General features: G+C 41.8%; 1 protein-coding gene across 1 annotated transcript; it reads left to right on the forward strand.

The window, feature by feature from the left end:
- Positions 1-2,867: 2,867 nt before the first annotated feature.
- On the forward strand, positions 2,868-25,251 carry mtch2 (mitochondrial carrier homolog 2). Its single transcript, XM_055920712.1, has 13 exons — positions 2,868-3,018; positions 4,002-4,086; positions 13,284-13,390; positions 13,724-13,750; positions 13,875-13,931; positions 14,294-14,351; positions 14,481-14,532; positions 14,625-14,684; positions 14,948-15,041; positions 15,572-15,619; positions 15,905-15,972; positions 24,366-24,441; positions 24,582-25,251. Exons 1-13 carry the CDS (start codon positions 2,932-2,934, stop codon positions 24,666-24,668), a joined length of 906 nt encoding a protein of 301 aa, XP_055776687.1. The 5' UTR covers positions 2,868-2,931; the 3' UTR covers positions 24,669-25,251.
- The last annotated feature ends 47 nt before the right edge of the window (positions 25,252-25,298 follow it).

Consider the following 25,298-nt stretch of genomic DNA (forward strand, 5'->3'; position numbering starts at 1 on the left):
TTAAAAACGGTTTTAGAAACTAGAGTGTTTTCTATCCAATAGCAATGATAATATGCATATTGTACGAGCAAGAATTGAGTACGAGGCCGTTTGAAATGGGCACCTTTTATCCAGGCTACTCAATACTGCCCCTGCAGCCCAAACAGGATAACAAAGTATTGAGATAAACTTTTGTTATTGACCAAATACTTATTTTCCACCATAATTTGCAAATAAATTCATTAAAAATCCTACAATGTGATTTTCTTTTCTCATTTTGTCTGTCATAGTGGGAGAACTTGCACAATTGGTGGCTGACTAAATACTTTTTTGCCCCACTGTATATACACACACATAAATATATATACAGTTGAAGTCGTAAGTTTACATACACTTATGTTGGAGTCATTAAAACTTGTTTTTCAACCCCTCCACAAATTTCTTGTTAACTATAGTTTTGGCAAGTCGGTTAGGACATCTACTTTGTGCATGACACAAGTAATTTTTCCAACAATTGTTTACAGACAGATTATTTCACTTGTACTTCACTGTATCACAATTCCAGTGGGTCAAAAGTTTACATATACTAAGTTGACTGTGCCTTTAAACAGCTTGGAAAATTCCAGAAAATGATGTCATGGCTTTAGAAGCTTCTGACAGACTAACGGACACCATTTGAGTCAATTGGAGGTGTACCTGTGGATGTATTTCAAGGCCTACCTTCAAACTCAGGGCCTCTTTGCTTGACATCATGGGAAAATCAAAAGAAATCAGCCAAGATCTCAGAAAAAAGTTGTAGACCTCCACAAGTCTGGTTCATCCTTGGGAGCAATTTCCAAACGCCTGAAGGTACCATGCTCATCTGTACAAACAATAGTACGCAAGTATAAACACCATGGGACCACTCAGCTGTCATTCCGCTCAGGAAGGAGACGCATTCTGTCTCCTAGAGATTAACGTACTTTGGTGTGAAATGTGCAAATCAATCCCAGAACAACAGCAAAGGACCTTAAGAAAATACTGGAGGAAACAGGTACAAAAGTATCTATATCCACAGTAAAACGAGTCCTATATCAACATAACCTGAAAGGCCGCACAGCAAGGAAGAAGCCACTGCTCCAAAACCGCCATAAAAAAGCCAGACTACGTTTTGCAACTGCACATGGGGACAAAGATCGTACTTTTTGGAGAAATGTCCCCTGGTCTGATGAAACAAAAATGGAACTGTTTGGCCATAATAACCATCGTTATGTTTGTAGGAAAAAGGGGGAGGCTTGCAAGCCGAAGAACACCTTCCCAACCGTGAAGTACGGGGGTGGCAGCATCATGTTGTGGGGGTGCCTTGCTGCAGGAGGGACTTGTGCACTTCACAAAATAGATGGCATCATGACGAAAGACATTTATGTGGATATATTGAAGCAACATCTCAAGACATCAGACAGGAAGTTAATTAAAGCTTGGTCGCAAATGGGTCTTCCAAATGAACAATGACCCCAAGCATACTTCCAAAGTTGTGGCAAAATGGCTTAAGGACAACAAAGTCAAGGTATTGGAGTGGCCATCACAAAGCCCTGACCTCAATCCTATATAACATTTGTGGGCAGAACTGAAAAAGCGTGTGTGAGCAAGGAGGCCTACAAACCTGGTCAGTTACACCAGCTCTGTCAGAAGGAATGGGACAAGATTCACCCAACTTATTGTGGGAAGCTTGTGGAAGGCTACCCGAAACGTTTGACCCAAGTTAAACAATTTATAGGCAATGCTACCAAATACTAATTGAGTGTATGTAAACTTCTGACCCACTGGGAATGTGATGAAAGAAATAAAAGCTGAAATAAATCATTCTCTCTTCTATTATTCTGACATTTCACATTCTTAAAATAAAGTGATGATCCTAACTGACCTAAGACAGGGAATTTTTACTCTGATTAAATGTCAGGAATTGTGAAAAATTAAGTTTAAATTATTTGGCTAAGGTGTATGTAAACTTCCGACTTCAACTGTATATATCTTAATAAATTACAGTGTTTTCAAAAATATTATGATATAATCATCAAGCCTATTCAAAAGATTAAGGGACAGGACCCGGAAGTATGACGTTCCTTGCACATCGTATTGAAGCCAAATTCACCCATCTATGCTGGCAAAGATTGATTTGTCTTCTTCATTGAAATAGTGAGCAACGGAGGGTTCTTTATCACTGTGAGCAGGTCAATGCTGGTCAGCACTGGTCTGGTCAACAGGCTAAGAGCAGCATTAAGAGCAATGCTGGTCTGGTCCAGGCTGGTCTGGTCAGGATGGCTCAGCACTAGTTTGGTCAACGCTGGTCTGCTCGACGGTCTGGTTGGGTGGCTTAGCGCTGGTCTTGTCAGGTGTCTCAGCGCTGGTCTGGTCGACAGGTCGACGCTGGTCTGGTCGGCTGGTCAACACTGGTCTGGTCGGCGGTCAGCTGGTCAGTCAACTGGTCTGGTCGATGGTCGGCTGGTCAACGCTGGTCTGCTTGGGTGGCTCAGTGATGGTCTGGTCAATGGTCGAAGGTCGGCTGGTCTGGTCAGTGGGTCAACTCTGGTCTGGTCGAAGGTCGGCTTGGCTACTGCAGAGCTGCAGGTCTGACGGTGGGTGCGCTTACTTTTATCTTCATGGTCTTCTTTTCACCTCAAGATGCTAAGAGCATAACACTATTCCTGCAAGTGTCTAGGCCTACTAAAAAATGCATGTTTATGCACTAAATTGATATAGCCACTAGGATGAAAACAAATGATTTCAAACGTCTATACTCTAGCACAGTAGGGTCCTATGAAGTCTTGGCCAAAGTAATCTGAAGAATCTGCGGCCTGTCTGGTCCGGGGCGGTCCCTCCGGTGTCATGTGAGTTGAGTGGCTAACCTACTGAAGCTTCCTTCTTCTCTTCCCAGCTGGTGGGAGGAGAAGAATCCTGTCAGTTTGCTCCATAATGGCGGACACGTGTGGCCAAGTACTTCTGGGGTCTGGATTAACGGTCCTTTCCCACCCCCTCATGTACATCAAAGTTCTAGTTCAGGTAAGATATATATTGAGATTAAACAAACCTAACTGACCAGCATGTTTTGATCCAGCTATCTTTACTACGAGGCCGGTTCTGTAACTGACAGGCTACTGTAGTTAGCTGCCACAACAACCATAACGACTAGCTAGCTAAATAGAACTCACGTTACATTCCGGTGTTGATCTTTCCATACTCCACACAGCCGATAAATTCAAGCTGATCTCATTAAAATATTACCTAAACAGCAGTTCACTTATCGTTTCAATCAGTATGTTTCTATAACTAGCTAAAATTGGGAGCTAGAGGGTAGACGTCACGAAAAGGTCAAAGAGCTAAGTTAGCTTGTTAGCTCACTAAGGAAGTGGGTTTCGACATTTTGCCGCAGATAAACAATTACCTTGTTAAACAATTAATTCTATCTAGCGGTTATGTCTAAAAGGGATACAGCTTTTGTCAATGTACTTTAAGTATCAGGTTGAGAATCAAAGTAACAAGTTGGGAGAATTAGGTTAGGGTTAGCTAAAATGTAACAACAAAAAAATTTACCTTTTACCTACATTTGATAAACAGTTCCAAACTAGACATGCCCCTATTTAGCCAGCTATCATGTTCATTTGTGCGACATTATAAATACCATGAGAATAACGAATGGCTAACGTAGCTAGATAAGTCTCGTTTTAAACGTTCAGGACACAATGGGCCCCCTTTGGCCCACTCACCCGTGTAACGCGAACTAGCTAGCTAAGGTTATAAAACGACAGGGTATTTCGCTGGATCATAACTGTGTGCGCGGTTATCATAAACTGGATGATAATTGTACTGTGTCAAATGTCTGCTAAGAAAGTAAAACAAATGTTACATTGTTAATCTAGATCGCGTAGGAAATGGTACTGGCCCTAACTATAACTGACTAGCACTTGGCCTTATATACTGGCGTTCACTGCAATGTATTATGTCATTACCTAATAAGTGGCAATTGCTCATGTACTCCTTTTCAGGTTGGCCATGAACCTCTCCCTCCCTCCCTTGGAAGAAACCTGTTTGGTAGACAAGTGTACCAGCTGCCTGGATTGTTTGCCTATGGTGAGACCTAAATTCCAGTCTACCCACTTACAAAATGGCTAGCTAGTTTTCAATTAACATCGGGCTGGTTGCACCAGTTAGTTGTAAGTGGGTCGTAACTACGGGCTACACCATCTGGGCGTAATCCCTTCTAAGGGCTACGCCTAGTAGGGGAGCAGGCGTAGGGTGTTAAATTGCGACTATTAGTCATGATATGCACAGAAAATAATATACTTTTTTTTTCAATAGGATGTGAGTCTCGTGTTAATATTTCACAACCGCTTTTCGAGGTGCCTATGCGCGATTCAATAGCAAAATAATACCAAAGACAGTACAGTATTAAGATAGGGCTGGGCGATATGGCCAACATATCATATAATGGTATTTAAATGTTTGTGAAATAATACAAGTTCAACATTTGCTTTGAGTAGTGTGTGACCGACCCTACGGTGGCAACACATACATTCTAATTCATTACAATGGGTAAAATGACATAGCGAAATCTAACTGCCTGTAGCCCAGGACCTGAAACAAGGATATGCATATTCTTGATACTATTTGAAAGGAAACACTTTGAAGTTTGTGGAAATGTGAAATGAATGTAGGAGAATATAACACATTAGATTTGGTAAAAGATAATACAAAGAAAAAAACATGCGTCTTTGAAATGCAAGAGAAGGCCAAAATGTAATATTCCAGGTTAGGCGCAGTTTAGATTTTGTCCATTAGATGGCAGCAGTGTATGTGCAAAGTATTAGACTGATTCAATGAACCATTGCATTTCTGTTCAAAATGTTATATCAAGACTGCCCAAATGTGTCTAATTGTCTTATTAATACATTTTCAAGTTCATAACTGTGCACTCTCCTCAAACAATAGCATGGTATTTCACTGTAATAGCTACTGTAAATTGTACAGTGCAGTTAGATTAACAAGAATTTAAGCTTTCTGCCCATATCAGATATGTCTATGTCCAGGGAAATGTTCTTGTTACTTACAACCTCTTGCTAATCGCATTAGCCTACGTTAGCTCAACTACGTTAGCTCAACTACGTTAGCTCAACTACGTTAGCTCAACTACGTTAGCTCAACTACGTTAGCTCAACTACGTTAGCTCAACTACGTTAGCTCAACTACGTTAGCTCAACTACGTTAGCTCAACTACGTTAGCTCAACTACGTTAGCTCAACTACGTTAGCTCAACTACGTTAGCTCAACTACGTTAGCTCAACCGTCCCGGTGGAGGGACACCGATCACGTAGAGGTTCTGCATTTCCTGCACTCATTTGAGATAATTTCCACAGTGCCACGTAGGGCTGCACTATATGTGCAAACAATTTAGGCCTTATTTTTAACTAAATGTTGCAATTGCGATTTGACTTGTGCTTTAGAGAAACAGTCATGGAAATTAAATGATTATTAAAATTCTATACTTAGAATATAATAGTGGGCACTTTGAATACAGTGTTTGATATGACAACAAATTACATTGCCAGGGAGCGTTATTGTGACAGGGTACAAACACTCAAACCGGACAGTTTTATCTCAATCTCTTCATTCAAAGACTCAATCATGGACACTTACTGACAGTTGTAGCTGCTTTGTGGGATGCATTGTTGTCTATACCTTGCCCTTTGTGCTGTTGTCTGTTCCCAATAATGTTTGTACCATGTTTTGTTCTGCTACCATGTTGTGTTGCTACCATGCTGTGTTGTCATGTTTTGCTGCCTTGCTATGTTGTCTTAGGTCCGTCTTTATGTAGTGTTGTCTCTCTTGTCTGTGTGTTTTGTCCTATATTTATTTTTTTATTTTTAATCCTAGCCCCCGTCCCCGCAGTAGGCCGTCACTGTAAATAAGAATTTGTTCTTAACTGACTTACCTAGTTAAATGAAAAAAATATATTAAAGGAACCGAAGTGTTGACAAGTGTTTCCAAGGGACACTATAATCTTTGGCTACATTGAATGTTTTCTCTTCACTACTTAATTTTGCTAACATATTGTTGCTTTGCGTATTCCTCTTTGATTTAGAAGCTACTGCTTCACAAAAACATGCAGATGTACAGTACCAGTCAAAAGTTTGGATACACCTACTTATTCAAGGGTTTTTCTTTATTTTTACTATTTTCTACATTGTAGAATAATAGTGAAGAAATCAAAACTATGAAATAACACAAATGGAATCATGTAATAACCAAAAAAGCATTAAACAAATCAAAATATATTTTATATTTTTCAAAGTAGCCACCCTTTGCCTTGATGACAGCTTGGCACACTCTTGGCATTCTCTCAACCAGCTTCATGAGGAATGCTTTTCCAACAGTCTTGAAGGAGTTCCCACATGCTGAGCACTTGTTGGCTGCTTTTACTTCACTCTGCGGTCCAACTCATCCCAAACCATCTCAATTGGGTTGAGGTCAGGATATTGTGGAGGCCAGGTCATCTGATGCAACACTCATCACTCTCCTTGGTCAAATAGCCCTTATACATCCTGCGTGTTTTGGGTCATTGTCCTGTGGAAAAACAAATGGTAGTCCCACTAAGCGCCAACCTGATGGGATGGCGTATTGCTGCAGAATGCTATGGTAGCCATGCTGGTTAAGAGTGCCTTGATTTCTAAATAAATCAGCCAGTGTCACCAGCAAAGCGCCCCCACACCTTGACACCTGCTCCTCCATGCTTCAAATTTGGACTTATCAGACCAAAGGACAGATTTCCACCGGTCTAATGTCCATTACTCGTGTTTCTTGGCCCAAGCAAGTCTCTTCTTCTTGTTGGTCCATTAGTCGTGGTTTCTTTTCAGCAATTCGACCATGTATGTCTGATTCAAACAGTCTCCTTTGAACAGTTGATATTGAGATGTGTCTGTTACTTGAACTCTGAACCGTTTATTTGGGCTGCAATCTGTGGTGCAGTTAACTAATGAACTTATCCTCTGCAGCAGAGGTGACTCTGGGTCTTCCTTTCCTATGGCGGTCCTCATGAGAGGCAGTTTCATCATAGCACTTGATGGTTTTTAGCGATTGCACTTGAAGATACTTTCAAAGTTCTTGACATTTTCCGTATTGACTGACCTTCATGTCTTAAAGTAATGATGGACTGTCGTTTCTCTTTGCTTATTTGAGCTGTTCTTGCCATAATATGGACTTGGTCTTTTACCAAATAAGCGGCAAGTAGCCAAGTGGTTACAGCGTTGGGCCAGTAACCGAAAGGTTGCTGGATCGAATCCCGAGCTGACAAGGTTAAAAATATGTCATTCTGCCCCTAAATAAATACATTCTGTATATCCCCACTCTCTTGTCACAACACAACTGATTGGCTCAAACGCATTAAGAAGGAACGCCATTACATAAATTAACTTAAGATGGCACACCTGTTAATTGAAATGCATTCCAGGTGACTGCCTCATGAAGCTGGTTGAGAGAATGCCAAGCGTGTGCAAAGCTGTCATCAAGGCAAAGGGTGGCTACTTTGAAGAATCTCAAATATAAAATATATTTTGATTTGTTTAATTTTACTACATGATTCCATATGTGTTATTACAAAGTTTTGATGTCTTCACTATTTTTCTACAATGTAGAAAATAGTACAAATAAAAACCCTTAAATGAGTAGGTGTCCAAACTTTTGACTGGTACTGTAGGTCCACCATTACTGGTATTATTTTTAGGCTGTATAGCTAGTTACGGTTGCCCTGACTCAGTACATTTTATTAGCTAGCTAGCGATTAGCATTAGCGGCTAATGAGATTTAGGCCCAATTTACTAAGAAAATTCAAACTAGCTGTTTGCAGATGTAAGAAACACAAACTAATAGTCTAATTACACTGCTCAAAAAAATAAAGGGAACACTTAAACAACACAATGTAACTCCAAGTCAATCACACTTCTGTGAAATCAAACTGTCCACTTAGGAAGCAACACTGATTGACAATACATTTCACATGCTGTTGTGCAAATGGAATAGACAAAAGGTGGAAATTATAGGCAATTAGTAAGACACCCCCAAAAAAGGAATGGTTCTGCAGGTGGTGACCACACACCACTTCTCAGTTCCTATGCTTCCTGGCTGATGTTTTGGTCACTTTTGAATGCTGGCGGTGCTTTCACTCTAGTGGTAGCATGAGACGGAGTCTACAACCCACACAAGTGGCTCAGGTAGTGCAGTTCATCCAGGATGGCACATCAATGCAAGCTGTGGCAAAAAGGTTTGTTGTGCCTGTCAGCGTAGAGTCCAGAGCATGGAGGCGCTACCAGGAGACAGGCCAGTACATCAGGAGACGTGGAGGAGGCCGTAGGAGGGCAACAACCCAGCAGCAGGACCGCTACCGCCGCCTTTGTGCAAGGAAGTGCACTGCCAGAGCCCTGCAAAATGACCTCCAGCAGGCCACAAATGTGCATGTGTCAGCATATGGTCTCACAAGGGGTCTGAGGATCTCATCTCGGTACCTAATGGCAGTCAGGCAACCTCTAGCGAGCATATGGAGGGCTGTGCGGCCCCACAAAGAAATGCCACCCCACACCATGACTGACCCACCGCCAAACCGGTCATGCTGGAGGATGTTGCAGGCAGCAGAACGTTCTCCACGGCGTCTCCAGACTCTGTCACGTCTGTCACATGTGCTCATATGCTCAGTGTGAACCTGCTTTCAACTGTGAAGAGCACAGGGCGCCAGTGGCGAATTTGCCAATCTTGGTGTTCTCTGGCAAATGCCAAACGTCCTGCACGGTGTTGGGCTGTAAGCACAACCCCCACCTGTGGACGTCGGGCCCTCATACCACCCTCATGGAGTCTGTTTCTGACCGTTTGAGCAGACACATGCACATTTGTGGCCTGCTGGAGGTCGGGGCTCGGTCTTGTGTGGAAAGAAGGCATAGAGCGAGAGGGTAGTGAAGTAAGTTGTGTGTAACGTCCATTTTCACAGTTTATCACATTTTAACAAACCAAACATTCAAAAACTTTTAGAAGGTAAAGTAAAACCAAAACCATGCATCAATACCGGTATATTGTAAAACATGGTATACCGCCCAGCCCTAGGCTAAAACTGCTTCTCCAATAGAAATCCTTGACCACACTTGTAGGCGATGTTGGCTAGCTAAGCTTATGCATAGAAACACGTAATCAGGTCTAAAGGTCATCTCGACCTGAAATGTGCATGTGTAGGCCGTCAAATCAAAGACACTCCTTCGATATGAAGTTGTTTTTGACCAAAATGATAACGTGTCAGTTTGTCACTTTCACAAGGTTGAAGTAATAATATATTCAACTACCTAAGACATTTTCTCGAATCTAGGTTGTCTTTTAGATTTTGAGAAAATTAACTACTAAGGAAGAATTTTTCGCTTCTCTCTGACCTCTCAAACCCGGAACACTGGCCTAGTCTGTTCCGTAAACGTTCCCAGAAGTCTCGCAATGATGAGCCTCTGCGTTTAGAAACTCTGAGATAATACACTTGATTTATGCCACATTATAGCATGCTAAATGTGTCTGAGCAGATATTAGCAAACTAATAGATGAGCTGCTACCTCCACTTATTTGCCAACCAGAGATCAAATAACAAAATATACAGACAGAGATTCAGTTACATTATAATCAATGTGATTTTGTCCAGGGCTTTTAGTTGGGATATAGCCCTGGCTACTACTTGAGTGAAGAGCAAATTAATGGCATTAGCCTACTTTATTCCAGTATTTTAATAATTCAGTGATATTCATTTCCGAGGTAATTATTGATTGATCCTTCCAGTTGTGGTTAAGAAAACTTGCATGCATACTGGTGGGCTTTGCGAAGTGATGGGACATGCCATGAGGATGATAACAGCTTAGTAAAGGGCGCTGCCTAGCAACCATCATTATCAAGCATCAAATCTCTTGAACGTGCATTGCTTACGCCTGGCTTAGCCACGACTAGTCTTATTTTTGGTTGGCGCAGCAGATGTAAATTCTGATCCCGAAGTCAGACGCAGCTACGCTGACCTAACATTTAAGCCCAACTTTTTACGCTCGACTGGTGCAATCAGCCCTTGTTCCTTGATGGTACTAATGATTTAGTGGTGTTCGGGTCAGCTGTTTGTTCACCCACACCCACCTGAAATTGCTAATAACACATCCAGCCAACTATATGGGTTGAGGCCCCCAACCGACCCTAAAATGCGCTGCATGGTCAATCCAATGTCTGCATTGGCTATGCAGCATTTATGGGGATACTGCTTCTGCAGAAGTCGGGGCATTCATACACTATAAATAACAAAAGTATGTGGACCCCCCTTCAAATTAGTGGATTCTGCTATTTCAGCCACACCCATTGCTGACAGGTGTATACAATTGAGCACACTGCTATGCAATCTCCATAGACAAACATTGACAGTAGAATGGCCTTACTAAAGAGCTCAGTGACTTTCAACGTGGTACTGTTATAGGATGCCACCTTTCCAACAATTCAGTGAGTCAAATTTCTGCCCTACTAGAGCTGCCTCGGTCAACTGTAAGTGCTGTTATAGTGAAGTGGAAACTTCTAGGTTGCAACAACGGCTCAGCTGCGAAGTGGTAGGCCACACAAGCTCACAGAACGGGACCACCCTAGTGCTGAAGAGCGTAAAAATGGTCTTTCCTCGGTTGCAACACTCACTACCAAGTTTCAAACTGCGTCTGGAAGCAACGTCAGAACAAGAACTATTTGTCGGGAGCTTCATGAAATGGGTTGCCATGGCCGAGCAACCTCTCACAAGCCTAAGATCACCATGCGTCTGCTGGAGTGGTGTAAATCTCGCCGCCATTGGACTCTGGAGCAGTGGAAACGCGTTCTCTAGAGTGATGAATTACACTTCACAATCTGGCAGTCCGACGGACAAATCTGGGTTTGGCGGATGCCAGGAGAAGGCTACCTGCCCCAATGCATAGTGCCAACTGTAAAGTTTGTTAGAGGAATGATGGTCTGGTCCTGTGTTTCATCGTTTGGGCTAGGCCCCTTAGTTCCTTCCAGTGAAGGGATATCTTAACGCTACAGCATACAATGACATTTTAGATGATTCCGTGCTTCTGACTTTGTGGCAACAGTTTGGAAGTTGCCCTTTCCTGTTTCAGCATGACAATGCCCCCATGCACAAAGTGAGGTCCATACAGAAATGGTTTGTCGAGACTGTCGTGAAAGAGCTTGTCTGGAGTGCACAGAGCCCTGACCTCAACCCCATCGAACACCTTTGGGATTAATTGGAACGCCGACTGCGAGCCAGTCCTAATCGCCCCACATCAATACCCGACTTCACTAATGCGCTTGTGGCTGAATGAATGCAAGTCCCCGCTGCAATGTTCCAACATCTAGTGGAAAGCCTTCCCAGAAGAGTGGAGGCTGTTATAGCAGAAAAGGGGGGACTAACTCCATATTAATGCCCATCATTTTGCAATGAGATGTTGGACGAGCAGGTGTCTACGTACTTTTGGTCATGTAGTGTACTTCTTGCACTTCATGGAGCAGCGCAGAGCTGTTGTCAAGGAAGTGAGTTTATACAGGACCTCCCACCCCCCCACCTACCGTCAACCAATCATGTCAATCCAGAGCTATACAGAGCCCTCCGCATTGTTACAACATTTGGTACAGATCTCAATTTCGCCTCCGGAGGCTCCGCAATTGCGTGTCAACCTCCATACGGAGCCCCCGAACACACTTTCGGCTCAAACATAATATATAAAATGCACTGTAGACTACAGTCAGATGGCAAACTATTTTGGGACATAGGGTGCAGGATTTATTTTGCCTGATTTTAAGATGTTTTTGCTTATAATTAAGATGCATGCAGCTTATCTTCTGTCATTTATATTGTCCTAGAAGACTAAATAAGCCCTTGCTCACCAGAACGTCATAAATCGTTAGAATGAATGCAATCTTGTTGACATCTAAAGTTTTCTGTCATCCCTGCTTCGTTCGTGGAGCAGACATTTAGGGACCGGGAAGAAAATGCAATAAATAACAAACAAAAAGGAAAGATTTAGCAAAATTTCCAAAAGACATTTGTTTGACCGGTTGTAAAGAAATCGAAAGCTCTGAAAATGACTCAACATGTTTCTAATAAGATTTCGTTTTTATTTTTTATTTAACCTTTTATTTAACTACGCAGGTCAGTTAAGAACAAATTCTTATTTACAATGACGACCTAGGAACAGTGGGTTAACTGCCTTGTTCAGGGGCAGAACGACAGGTTTTTACCTTGTCAGCTCTGGGATTTGATCTAGCAACCTTTCGGTTACTGGACCAACGTTCTAACCGCTAGGCTATCTGCCGCCCCATGGATGCATATTTTATGTGGTTGAAATGCTATCAGCTTTTATGACGCTGATAACGATAGCGTCTCTACAGGCGGCATCTAAATGTGCTTTCACATGCTCTCAAAATGCTGAAAGAAAGAAATCATTTGTGCCCTACATTTGGTGTATTATTTTACTGCAAGAAATGCTTAATTATGCAGAAGTTAATATTAAGGCTATGTAAAAGGTTATATACCTACAGTCAGTGTCCAGATTTCAGTTTTCATTTAACCCATCAGAATAGTAGGCTTCAGTTCCCTTGGCGTGCAATAGGTCTATTTTAAAGTTCCCGTCTTGACTGTCCAATTTGTGTAACACATATCACACAACATATCATCCTCTTTTACCACTTCACCAAATCTTTCCCAAACATTTACTTTTCTGGCCTTCGATTCCCTTTTATTTTCAACTCTCCATTTCGCAGCTTTTCTCTTATTGAATTAAACTCCGACATTGTCCTTTTCGCCTCCGTGGATCGACGTTAATTCTTTCTGCCCATTCGCAAAAGCATTTGACGATTGGCGTGTAGGCTATTTGGCGGCTGTACAGTTATGGCCCTAAAGCTTATAGGCTTACAAGCTATTGCCAGATAGTCTAAAATAATGAAAGGGGGAAAAAATATTTTGCCTTTTAGATATTATTGCTCAATTGTTTGGTCTTATTTCAACCTGGGCTTCATCCAGACTATTTCATGACCCTAAACCAGCCCACCCCGCAGATATAACTGCAGGGACTGCAGGTTATCGGTCAACCTGCGCATCACTAATGGTGATGGATTTAAACTGGACTTATCTTGATGTTAAACTTCAACTAGTAGGCAACTGGGAATAAGACTAGTCCGACTGTATGGTACGGACAGGCCAATGAACGTGTTGATTTTCTATGTGTCTGTTCTTTGATCCTGTCATTTCTGTCTTTTAGCGAAGCACATCATAAAGATTGATGGCAAGGCAGGTCTCTTTAATGGCCTAGCCCCCAGGCTCTGTGCAGGGACCATCGGCACCCTTGTACACAGCAGAGTCTTGCAGGTGGGTCTAACTAACACGCTGGCTTAATGTAGCTTCCTAAATAAATGTTATCTGACGTTTTCAGACCTCAGCAGTAGTCTAGCCTCAATCCCTAAATGTGATCACGTTCTGTGTGGAAAGTCGTGCTCGTCAGAGAATAAGCTATATACTGGCTTGGGAATTGACTCTGTGTGACTTGAGCTGGATTGGCCTTTCACTGTTTTAGGATGGTGAGTTTGACGAAGGCTATCTGTTTCTAAATTCATGAACTGACAAATGCTCTGGATGGCAAAGTGTCAACACACCATTATGAAACTGGATCCCTGTTGAACTAATCACTGCTGTCTTTTACAGAGATGCCAGGATGCAGGCAAATATGAGGTAAATATTTTTGGCCTGGTTATGTACTAATTGTATAATTGACTCTTATTTATTTTATTTAATTAAACTTCTCTTTTTAAATGCATGCTGTGGATATTTATGGTCAGTTTTAAATCATTTTTAGGTGTCTGGGACCAGTCAGAAAGCTGAAGAGGGATCTTTACAGCATGTTGTGAATGAGGTATGAATAATTTATCCAGTAAACCAGATGGTTTGACAGATGTTTGTTTTTTAGCATGTTATTGCCTTTGATCTTGGGCGTGTCAAATTTGTTCCAATCGAAATATTCAGATTTGTGGTTTGAACAGACCGTAATCTATAAATTGAGTTGTGGCTTATTGCCGTGGACATCATCTGAGCATGTCTAATCGCTTGGCTGTTTTTTTTTTTTTTTTTTTTCACCGTACGCAAGTAATTTAATATCGGGGGTGCAGATGGTTCTTGGTGTAAGGGGAATTATCCCCAGCTAAAGCTGTCCAAGCTGGATTCATGTTTCCTTCTAAATTCTGCATCACCATTCTTTCTGTTTTTCTTTTACCACAGACGACAAAAGAGATGATAGCCCGCTCCTGTGCCACGATCGTCACGCACCCCTTCCATGGTAATAGTACTGTTTGTGTCGAGCAACTTTTTGTCTTGTCATCCTTTGCCCTAAATGCGTGTTCTCATAGGATAATGACTACTGCATGGATACTGTGTTCTTAATGGTTATTTTCTGTTTGTACCAAAGTGATCACCTTGAGATGCATGGTCCAGTTTATCGGTAGAGAAACCAAGTACAGGTGAGTTTTTCTTAACCTCAATTCAATATGTGTTTATACGATTTATAGCCATGTAATACTGAATATTACAAATGTTTCTTGTTGTCTTGCAGTGGAGTGTTTGATTCCATCGTCACTGTCTACAAGAATGAAGGAGTTCTGGGATTCTTTGCGTAAGTATGATCTTCCTTTGGCTACATGACCAATGTCTCGTCAAGGGCATCCTCTACTCTTGACTTGCTAAATTACTAGAATACATTTGACCTCAGTAAATTCAGTCAATCCTTTTGAAGTTATTTTTAGAGGTAAGTTTATGCTTGCTCCAGAATCTTGCAAATGTTTTGCTTTCTGAATGCCGTTTCCTCTGGATGTCTGTACCATGACCTCTCTTTCCTTGTCGTCTTAACCTCCGACTAATAGCTGTGCTCTCATGCAGGGGCCTTATTCCTCGTCTGCTGGGTGACGTGCTCTCTCTGTGGATCTGCAACATGCTTGCCCACTTCATCAACACATACGCCATTGATGACTCAGTAAGTCAGATGGATTTGGGTTTTTGCCACTTGTTTAAAGGTCCAATGCAGCTGTCTTTATCTCCATCTCAAATCGCTTCTGGGTAACAATTAAGTACCCAAGCTTCTTAGCAAATAGCTTCTTAGCAAAGAGCATTTTCTCAAGCAACAGTTTTGCTAGGACTGTCTGGGAGTGGTCTGAGTGGGAAACTAAAAACTATCCGTTATTGGCAGAAAGGTTTGGAACTCGTTATTGGTCTAACTAATTTACCACCTGGGGACGTCACCAGGCATTCCAAAACACCATTCCACCAAAACAGCATTCAGGGCATCATCATTTTCACAGTATTCCAACCTCATAGTGTGGTATTCTATGTATATTTCTTTTATGTAGGACAATCAAGTTTTTGACTGCACTGGGCCTTTAAAGTAGATGTGGCCCTCACATCAAAAAAATACCATGTACTGAAGTGCATTTGTATGTCAGTGTAGAATGAATGGGTAAGTGAATTATGACATTTAAATAAATAAAAAAATCATCCTTTTCTCAGATGAGTCACACAGGAGAAATAAAGAACTGCTCTCAGGCTGTGACTGGGGTAAGTGTAAAACATGTTTTAAATAATAAACAGTTGACGGGATTTTTATTGGGGTCCGGTGTGGCTGTTGGTGGAGCATGGCGATTGCAACGCTAGGGTTGTGAGTTCAATTCCCACGGGGGACCAGTACATAATAAAATAAATGTATGCACTCACTACTGTAGGTCGTTCTTTATAAGAGCGTCTGCTAAATGAATAAAATGTTAATGTATTGTTAATGGTTGCGCATGTTCTGTCAATTTTGTTGGGCTGTTTTAGTGCTGTAATTTCACCCTCTTGTTCCAGTTCTTGGCCAGTATGCTCACATACCCCTTTGTTTTGGTGTCAAACCTCATGGCTGTCAATGACTGCGGGTAAGTAGCTGTGTTTGGATGTTTTCAATCTTTTTTGACTTTAGTTTTATTTACAAAATGTAGAACGCTTTGAAAGATGTCAAGTTGCAATGTGTGCGTTGGCATCACCGGTTTTCATGTCATTTGAGGAAGCCTTTATTTCCTAATTGTTTTTCCTGAACTAGTTCTGTGCAGGTACACATTTGGATCTTAACCTGCCTTAAACAAAACATTGCTGGTTTAAAGGCCCAGTGTTTGATATAATTTTCCACATTGAGGTCGGAATAATACTTTTTAAAAATTATGCCATTTTAGTGTAAAAGCTGTTTGAAAAGAACACCTGACATTTCATCCTGTTTTTGCGGAATTGAGTTTTGGCCTGCCTGCCGAAATCACCAGGTGGTGCAAGTTAATAGACCAATAACACAAAGCGTTTCAAATAGGTCTGGGCGATTTTTATTTTTATATTGAATTTGTTTGTCCGATTTTGTTCTCGTCTTCTTCGATACTTCGGTGCTTTGTACACCTTCCCATTTACACCAGAGATGCGTATATAATGACGAGATGTTCATGTCTCCGCCCCAACAATGGGAGTCATTGTCCCAAAGGCCGGTGACAAGCTAAACCCATAGAAACGCATGGGCTTATTTCGGACAGATTTTGGGAAGTAATACCTCAAGCTTTGCATCTTCCTCTGTTTACACACACACACACACACCAAGCCCCTCCCCCAGCCACTCACAACAAAGATGAGATCACTTCCTCTCTGACAAGTGGATTCAACTTTCTATTTGCATTTGAGGTTTGGTCCAACATAATTAGTCGTATGGACACCGAAACATTATTTTACTGTAATAGAGAAGTTAACCTTTTCTAACAATACCCTTTGTCTCCAGTACTCAAATTGCGTGCAGAGCAGACTACTAAAATGGGAATATCAATGAACATAGATTCTGGAAAATGTATGATCAGTTTGTCGCGCGGCATTGCAGTACCGCTAGCAGCATTTTAGCCAAAGACTGTTATACTATCTGCCTAGTAGTCTGTTTTGTAAATATGCAATAAGCGTAAGGTAGGTCACTTGATTTCAACATCTGAACAAAGTGTACAGGCTAGCATTCTGTTCAAACAGTTGAAGGACAGACGTGTGTTCACAACAATTTGATTGTTCTGCCTTGGTAGCTGGAAAATAAATCCAAATTGGCTAAACTGGAAATACTGTATGAAGATTAGCTGGCTTCTCACTAGTACATGGGGTTGAGCTATTTAGACTAGAGGTCGACCGACTATGATTTTTCAACACTGATACCGATTATTGGAGGACCAAAAAAAGCCCATGCCGATTTTTATGTATTTGTAATAATGACAATTACAACAATACTGAATGAACACTTATTTTAACATAATACATCAATAAAATCAATTAGTATCAAATAAATAATGAAACATGTTCAATTTGGTTTAAATAATGCAAAAACAGTGTTGGAGAAGAAAGTAAAAGTGCAATATGTGCCATGTAAAAAAGCTAACTAAGTTCCTTGCTCAGAACATATGAAAGCTGGTAGTTCCTTTTAACATGTCTTCAATATTCCCAGGTAAGAAGTTTTAGGTTGTAGTTATTATAGGACTATTTCTCTCTATACCATTTGTATTTCATATACCTTTGACTATTGGATGTTCTAATAGGTACTTTAGTATTGCCAGCCTAATCTCGGAAGTTGATAGGCTTGAAGTCATAAACAGCGCAATGCTTGAAGAACAGCGAAGAGCTGCTGGCAAATGCACGAAAGTGCTGTTTCAAATCAAATCAAGTTTATTTTATATAGCCCTTCGTACATCAGCTAATATCTCGAAGTGCTGTACAGAAACCCAGCCTAAAACCCCAAACAGCTAGTAATGCAGGTGTAGAAGCACGGTGGCTAGGAAAAACTCCCTAGAAAGGCCAAAACCTAGGAAGAAACCTAGAGAGGAACCAGGCTATGAGGGGTGGTCAGTCCTCTTCTGGCTGTGCCGGGTGGAGATTATAACAGAACATGGCCAAGATGGTCAAAATGTTCATAAATGACCAGCATGGTCTAATAATAATCAGGAATAAATGTCAGTTGGCTTTTCATAGCCGATCATTAAGAGTTGAAAACAGCAGGTCTGGGACAGGTAGCACGTCCGGTGGACAGGTCAGGGTTCCATAACCGCAGGCAGAACAGTTGAAACTGGAACAGCAGCAAGGCCAGGTGGACTGGGGACAGCAAGGAGTCATCATGCCTGGTCGTCCTGACGCATGGTCCTAGGGCTCAGGTCCTCCGAGAGAGAATTAGAGAGAGCATACTTAAATTCACACAGGACACTGGATAAGACAGGAGAAGTACTCCAGATATAACCAACTGACCCTAGCCCCCCGACACAAACTACTGCAGCATAAATACTGGAGGCTGAGACAGGAGGGGTCAGGAGACACTGTGGCCCCATCCGATGATACCCCCGGACAGGGCCAAACAGGAAGGATATAACCCCACCCACTTTGCCAAAGCACAGCCCCCGCACCACTAGAGGGATATCTTCAACCACCAACTTACAATCCTGAGACAAGGCCGAGTATAGCCCACAAAGATCTCCACCACAGCACAAACCGGGGGGGGGGGGGCGCCAACCCAGACAGGAAGATCCCGTCAGTAACTCAACCCACTCAAGCGACGCACCCCTCCTAGAGACGGCATGAAAGAGCACCAGTAAGTCAGTGACTCAGCCCCTGTAATAGGGTTAGAGGCAGAGAATCCCAGTGGAGAGAGGGGAAACCGGCCAGGCAGAGACAGCAAGGGCGGTTCATTGCTCCAGAGCCTTTCCGTTCACCTTCACACTCCTGGGCCAGACTACACTCAATCATATGACCTACTGAAGAGATAAGTCTTCAGTAAAGACTTAAAGGTTGAGACCGAGTCTGCGTCTCTCACATGGGTAGGCAGACCATTCCATAAAAATGGAGATCTATAGGAGAAAGCCCTGCCTCCAGCTGTTTGCTTAGAAATTCTAGGGACAATTAGGAGGCCTGCGTCTTGTGACCGTAGCGTACGTGTAGGTATGTACGGCAGGACCAACTCGGAAAGATAGGTAGGAGCAAGCCCATGTAACGCTTTATAGGTTAACAGTAAAACCTTGAAATCAGCCCTTGCCTTAACAGGAAGCCAGTGTAGGAAGCTAGCACTGGAGAAATATGATCAAATTTCTTGGTTCTAGTCAGGATTCTAGCAGCCGTATTTTGCACTAACTGAAGTTTATTTAGTGCTTTAGCCGGAAAGTAGAGCATTGCAGTAGTCTAACCTAGAAGTAACAAATGCATGGATTAATTTTTCTTTTTGCAATGTTACGTAGATGGAAAAAAGCTGTCCTTGAAACAGTCTTGATATGTTCGTCAAAAGAGAGATCAGGGTCCAGAGTAACGCCAAGGTCCTTCACAGTTTTATTTGAGACGACTTTACAACCATCAAGATTAATTGTCAGATTTAACAGAAGATCTCTTTGTTTCTTGGGACCTAGAACAAGCATCTCTTTTGTCCGAGTTTAAAAGTAGAACGTTTTCAGCCATCCACTTCCTTATGTCTGAAACACAGGCTCCTAGCGAGGGCAATTTTGGGGCTTCACCATGTTTCATTGAAATGTACAGCTGTGTGTCATCCGCATAGCAGTGAAAGTTAACATTAGGTTTTCGAATGACATCCCCAAGAGGTCAAATATATAGTGAAAACAATAGTGGTCCTAAAACGGAACCTTGAGGAACACCGAAATGTACAGTTGATTTGTCAGAGGACAAACCATTCACAGAGACAAACTGATATCTTTCCAACAGATAAGATCTAAACCAGGCCAGAACTTGTCCGTGTAGACCAATTTCGGTTTCCAGTCTCTCCAAAAGAATGTGGTGATAGATGGTATCAAAGGCAGGTCTAGTAGCACGAGGACAGATGCAGAGCCTCGGTCTGACGCCATTAAAAGGTCATTTACCACCTTCACAAGTGCAGTCTCAGTGCTATGATGGGGTCTAAAACCAGACTGAAGCATTTCGTATATATTGTTTGTCTTCAGAAAGGCAGTGAGTTGCTGCGCAACAGCTTTTTAATTTTTTTTTGAGAGGAATGGAAGATTCGATATAGGCCGATTCGTTTTTTTATATTTTCTGGGTCAAGGTTTGGCTTTTTCAAGAGAGGCTTTATTACTGCCACTTTTAGTGAGTTTGGTACACATCCGGTGGAAAGAGAGCCGTTTATTATGTTCAACATAGGAGGGCCAAGCACATGAAGCAGCTCTTTCAGTAGTTTAGTTGGTATAGGATCCAGTATGCAGCTTGACGGTTTAGGCCATGATTATTTTCATCATTGTGTCAAGAGATATAGTACTAAAACACTTAAGTGTCTCTCCCAATCCCAGGCCCTGGCAGAGCTGTGCAGATCCAGAACAGCTAAGCCCTGGAGGAATACGCAGATTTAAAGAGGAGTCCGTAATTTGCTTTCTAATGATCATGATCTTTTCCTCAAAAATGTTCATGAATTTATTACTGCTGAAGTGAAAGCCATCCTCTCTTGGGGAATGCTGCTTTTTAGTTAGCTTTGCAACAGTATCAAAAATAAATTTTGGATTGTTCTTATTTTCCTCAATTAAGTTGGAAAAGTAGGATGATCGAGCAGCAGTGAGGGCTCTTCGATACTGCACGGTACTGTCTTTCCAAGCTAGTCGGAAGACTTCCAGTTTGGTGTGGCGCCATTTCCGTTCCAATTTTCTGGAAGCTTGCTTCAGAGCTCGGGTATTTTCTGTATACCAGGGAGCTAGTTTCTTATGACAAATGTTTTTCGTTTTTAGGGGTGCAACTGCGTCTAGGGTATTGCGCAGGGTTAAATTGAGTTCCTCAGTTAGGTGGTTAACTGATTTTTGTCCTCTGACGTCCTTGGGTAGGCAGAAGGAGTCTGGAAGGGCATCAAGGAATTTTTGTGTTGTCTAAGAATTTATAGCACGACTTTTGATGCTCCTTGGTTGGGGTCTGAGCAGATTATTTGTTGCGATTGCAAACGTAATAAAATGGTGGTCCGATAGTCCAGGATTATGAGGAAAAATATTAAGATCTACAACATTTATTCCATGGGACAAAACTAGGTCCAGAGTATGACTGTGGCAGTGAGTAGGTCCAGAGACATGTTGGACAAAACCCACTGAGTCGATGATGGCTCCGAAAGCCTTTTGGAGTGGGTTTGTGGACTTTTCCATATGAATATTAAAATCACCAAAAATTTGAATATTATCTGCTATGACTACAAGGTCCGATAGGAATTCAGGGAACTCAGTTAAGAACGCTGTATATGGCCCAGGAGGCCTGTAAACAGTAGCTATAAAAAGTGATTGAGTAGGCTGCATAGATTTCATGACTAGAAGCTCAAAAGGCGAAAACGTCATTTTTTTGGGGGTAAATTGAAATTTGCTATCGTAAATGTTAGCAACACCTCCGCCTTTGCGGGATGCACGGGGGATATGGTCACTAGTGTAACCAGGAGGTGAGGCCTCATTTAACACAGTAAATTCATCAGGCTTAAGCCATGTTTCAGCCAGGCCAAACACATCAAGATTATGATCAGTGATTAGTTCATTGACTATAACTGCCTTTGAAGTGAGGGGTCTAATATTAAGTAACCCTATTTTGAGATGTGAGGTATCACGATCTCTTTCAATAATGGCAGGAATGGAGGAGGTCTTTATCCTAATGAGATTGCTAAGGCGAACACCGGCATGTTTAGTTTTGCCCAACCTAGGTCGAGGCACAGACACAGTCTCAATGGGGATAGCTGAGCTGACTACACTGACTATGCTAGTGGCAGACTCCACTAAGCTGGCAGGTTGGCTAACAGCCTGCTGCCTGGCTTGCACCCTATTTCATTGTGGAGTTAGAGCCCTGTCTATGTTGGTAGATAAGATGAGAGCACCCCTCCAGCTAGGATGGAGTCCGTCACTCCTCAGCAGGTCAGGCTTGGTCCTGTTTGTGGGTGAGTCCCAGAAAGAGGGCCAATTATCTACAAATTCTATCTTTTGGGAGGGGCAGAAAACAGTTTTCAACCAGCGATTGAGTTGTGAGACTGCTGTAGAGCTCATCACTCCCCCTAACTGGGAGGGGGCCAGAGACAATTACTTGATGCCGACACATCTTTCTAGGTGATTTACACGCTGAAGCTATGTTGCGCTTGGTGACCTCTGACTGTTTCATCCTAACATCATTGGTGCCGACGTGGATAACAATATCTCTATACTCTCTACACTCGCCAGTTTTAGCTTTAGCCAGCACCATCTTCAGATTAGCCTTAACGTCAGTAGCCCTGCCCCCCGGTAAACAGTGTATGATCGCTGGGTGATTCGTTTTAAGTCTAATACTGCGGGTAATGGAGTCGCCAATGACTAGGGTTTTCAATTTGTCAGAGCTAATGGTGGGAGCCTTCAGCGTCTCAGACCCCGTAACGGGAGGAGTAGAGACAAGAGAAGGCTAGGCCTCAGACTCCTACTCACTGCTTAAATGGGGAAAACCGGTTGAAAGTTTCTGTCGGCTGAATGAGCGACACCAGTTGAGCATTCCTTCAGCATTTCCCTCCAGAAGCCATGAGAAAGTTGTACGGCTGCGGGGACTGTGCGGGGGGATTTATACTAACGTTACTATCTGTACTTACACAGACGCTGTTTCATCCTTTCCTACACTAAAATTACCCTTGCCTAACGATTGCGTCTGAAGCTGAGCTTGCAGCACAGCTATCCTCGCCGTAAGGCGATCGTTCTCCTGTATAATATGAGTACAGCGACTGCAATTAGAAGACATCATGTTAATGTTACTACTTAGCTTCGGCTGTTGAAGGTGCTGACGAACCATGTCCAGATAAAGCGTCTGTGAAAAAGTTGAATGAGGGAAAAAAAAGTTGAGGGAAAAACTAAAAATATAAACGGTAATTAAAAAGTAAAAAGAAAAAAACGTAAAGTTGTCAGCTAGCAAAGTAAGGTTGTTTGAATTAATGCTTACGAGCCTGCTGCTGCCCACCACCGCTCAGTCAGACTGCTCTATCAAATAATAGACTTAATTATAATATAATAACACAGAAATACGAGCCTTAGGTAATTAATATGGTCAAATCCGGAATCTATCATTTCGAAAACGAAACGTTTATTTTTTCAGTGAAATACGGAACCGTTCCATATTTTATCTAACGGGTGGCATCCCTAAGTCTAAATATTTCTGTTATGTCATAATTATGTAAAATTCTAGCAAATTAATTACGGTCTTTGTTAGGAAGAAATGGTCTTAACACAGTTCGCAACGAGCCAGGTGGCCCAAACTGCTGCATATACCCTGACTCTGCTTGCACAGAACGCAAGAGAAGTGACACAATTTCTCTAATTAAAAGAAATTCATGTTAGCAGGCAATAGTAACTAAATATGCAGGTTTAAAAATATATATATATTTGTGTATTGATTTTAAGAAAGGCATTTGTTTATGGTTAGGTACACATTGGTCCAACGACAGTGCTTTTTTTTGCGACTGCGCTTGTTAAATCACCCGTTTGGCAAAGTAGGCTGTGATTCAATGATAAATTAACAGGCACCGCATCGATTATATGCAACACAGGACAAGCTAGATAAACTAGTAATATCGTTAAGATTGTTTTTTTATCAGATAAGTTTAATGCTAGCTAGCACCTTACCGTGGCTCCTTGCTGCACTCGCATAACAGGTAGTCAGCCTGCCACGCAGTCTCCTCGTGGTGTGCAATGTAATTGGCCATAATCGCAGATTACCGATTGTTATGAAAACTTTAAATCGGCCCTAATTAATCGGTCGACGTCTAATTGAGACCTGTGTTAATTGTCTAGCATGCCTGCTACAAGACGTTAGTCATTATTAGTGAATGTGCATTATGCGTGGTTCTGGTTAAATGAACAAAAAGGGCATTTAATACTCAGTTGAACACCAGATCAGTAATTATTTTTTTAAAAGCAGGTTGAACTAGATTATATTATTAGTGGGTCTATGGTTGTGGAAGGCTTATTTAGCCTAGGTATGATTTCACAAGCCCCGAAATCATTTAATTATTGCTGATTGTTTGAAATGCAGTGTATGACATTTAATAGTACAACAAAGCTTATTTGGCTAACTTTTTTTGTTTGTTGAATTGGGAAACAATGACTTTTAGGCCATATCGCCCATCCATAGTTTCAAACCTCTCTGCCAATGACGGCTTGTTTTCAGGTTACATATCCATCGCATTAGGCTCGTCCTCCCTCACTCAGACCACCCCGACAGTCCTAGCAAAATTCTTGCTGGACACCATTAAAAAAGTCAGTTTCCCTGTAGTGGTTTGTCTAAGGCTGGCTTTCCACATAAGCACTCCTGTCTTTTACAGGCTGGCTGGCGGCCTCCCTCCCTATGCTTCTATATATCCAACCTGGGTGGACTGCTGGAGTCACCTGAGCCTAGAGGTAGGTTGCTGCTTTCAAAATGTTAATGCTACACAAGATCCTTGGTTAAGTGTTTCTAAATTGGTGAATTATTATGGATAATAAATTTGTGCCATTTAAGATGTTCCTGTTTTGTCTTTGTATTCCCTCTCTATTTATAGGGAAACATGAGCAGAGGCAACAGTTTATTTTTCCGGAAGCTGCCTGTGGGGAAGACGTATGCAATCGACCAGAAGAGATTTTTTTAAAGTCTTGAACTACCTGCATAGAATCTAATTGTAATTATATAAATTGACATTGCCTGAATGGGGGTGGATCGCTGGCATCTAATCCTTTGTATGCACTTGTTTACTTTTTTTTAACAACCTGTCATCAAGTAAAGAACTGCTTTGATTGGAAATGTGAAGAGCTTCCTTTTAATAGACATTTGTAAAACTGTACTGCAGGTTAATTAAATGGAGCCGTTTCACCTAAATCCAGAAACAAACAAGATGTTCCTCTTTCTGTGATGGGAGACTGACTTATGTCACCTATTGCCAATGTATACCAAGTTTCGGAATACCCTGTATATCTGGAATGGAGTCTCTCCTTGTTGAGTTTAAGATGGAAGTTTAATTGGAAATGGGCATGTAATGTTTAATTCAAAGGGATTTTGGTCCCTTGTGTTATGGATGTGATCATGCTACAACTTCAAGGGTCCATGTGGTGTTAAGGTAATTTTGAGCCACACTGTGCTATGGAGTTGACAAATGTCTATCGCCTTGTCAAAGCAGTCAGGTGCTTGTATTAACTCATTGACTGATCCAAATAAAGATGCTTTTTTTTTACTTATTGGGTTTTATAAGCTTTTGATTTCTCCAAATGGAAACATCTGAAAT

The sequence above is a fragment of the Salvelinus fontinalis genome, chromosome 4 (assembly GCF_029448725.1).
Source record: "Salvelinus fontinalis isolate EN_2023a chromosome 4, ASM2944872v1, whole genome shotgun sequence".
NCBI classification, from domain to species: domain Eukaryota; kingdom Metazoa; phylum Chordata; class Actinopteri; order Salmoniformes; family Salmonidae; genus Salvelinus; species Salvelinus fontinalis.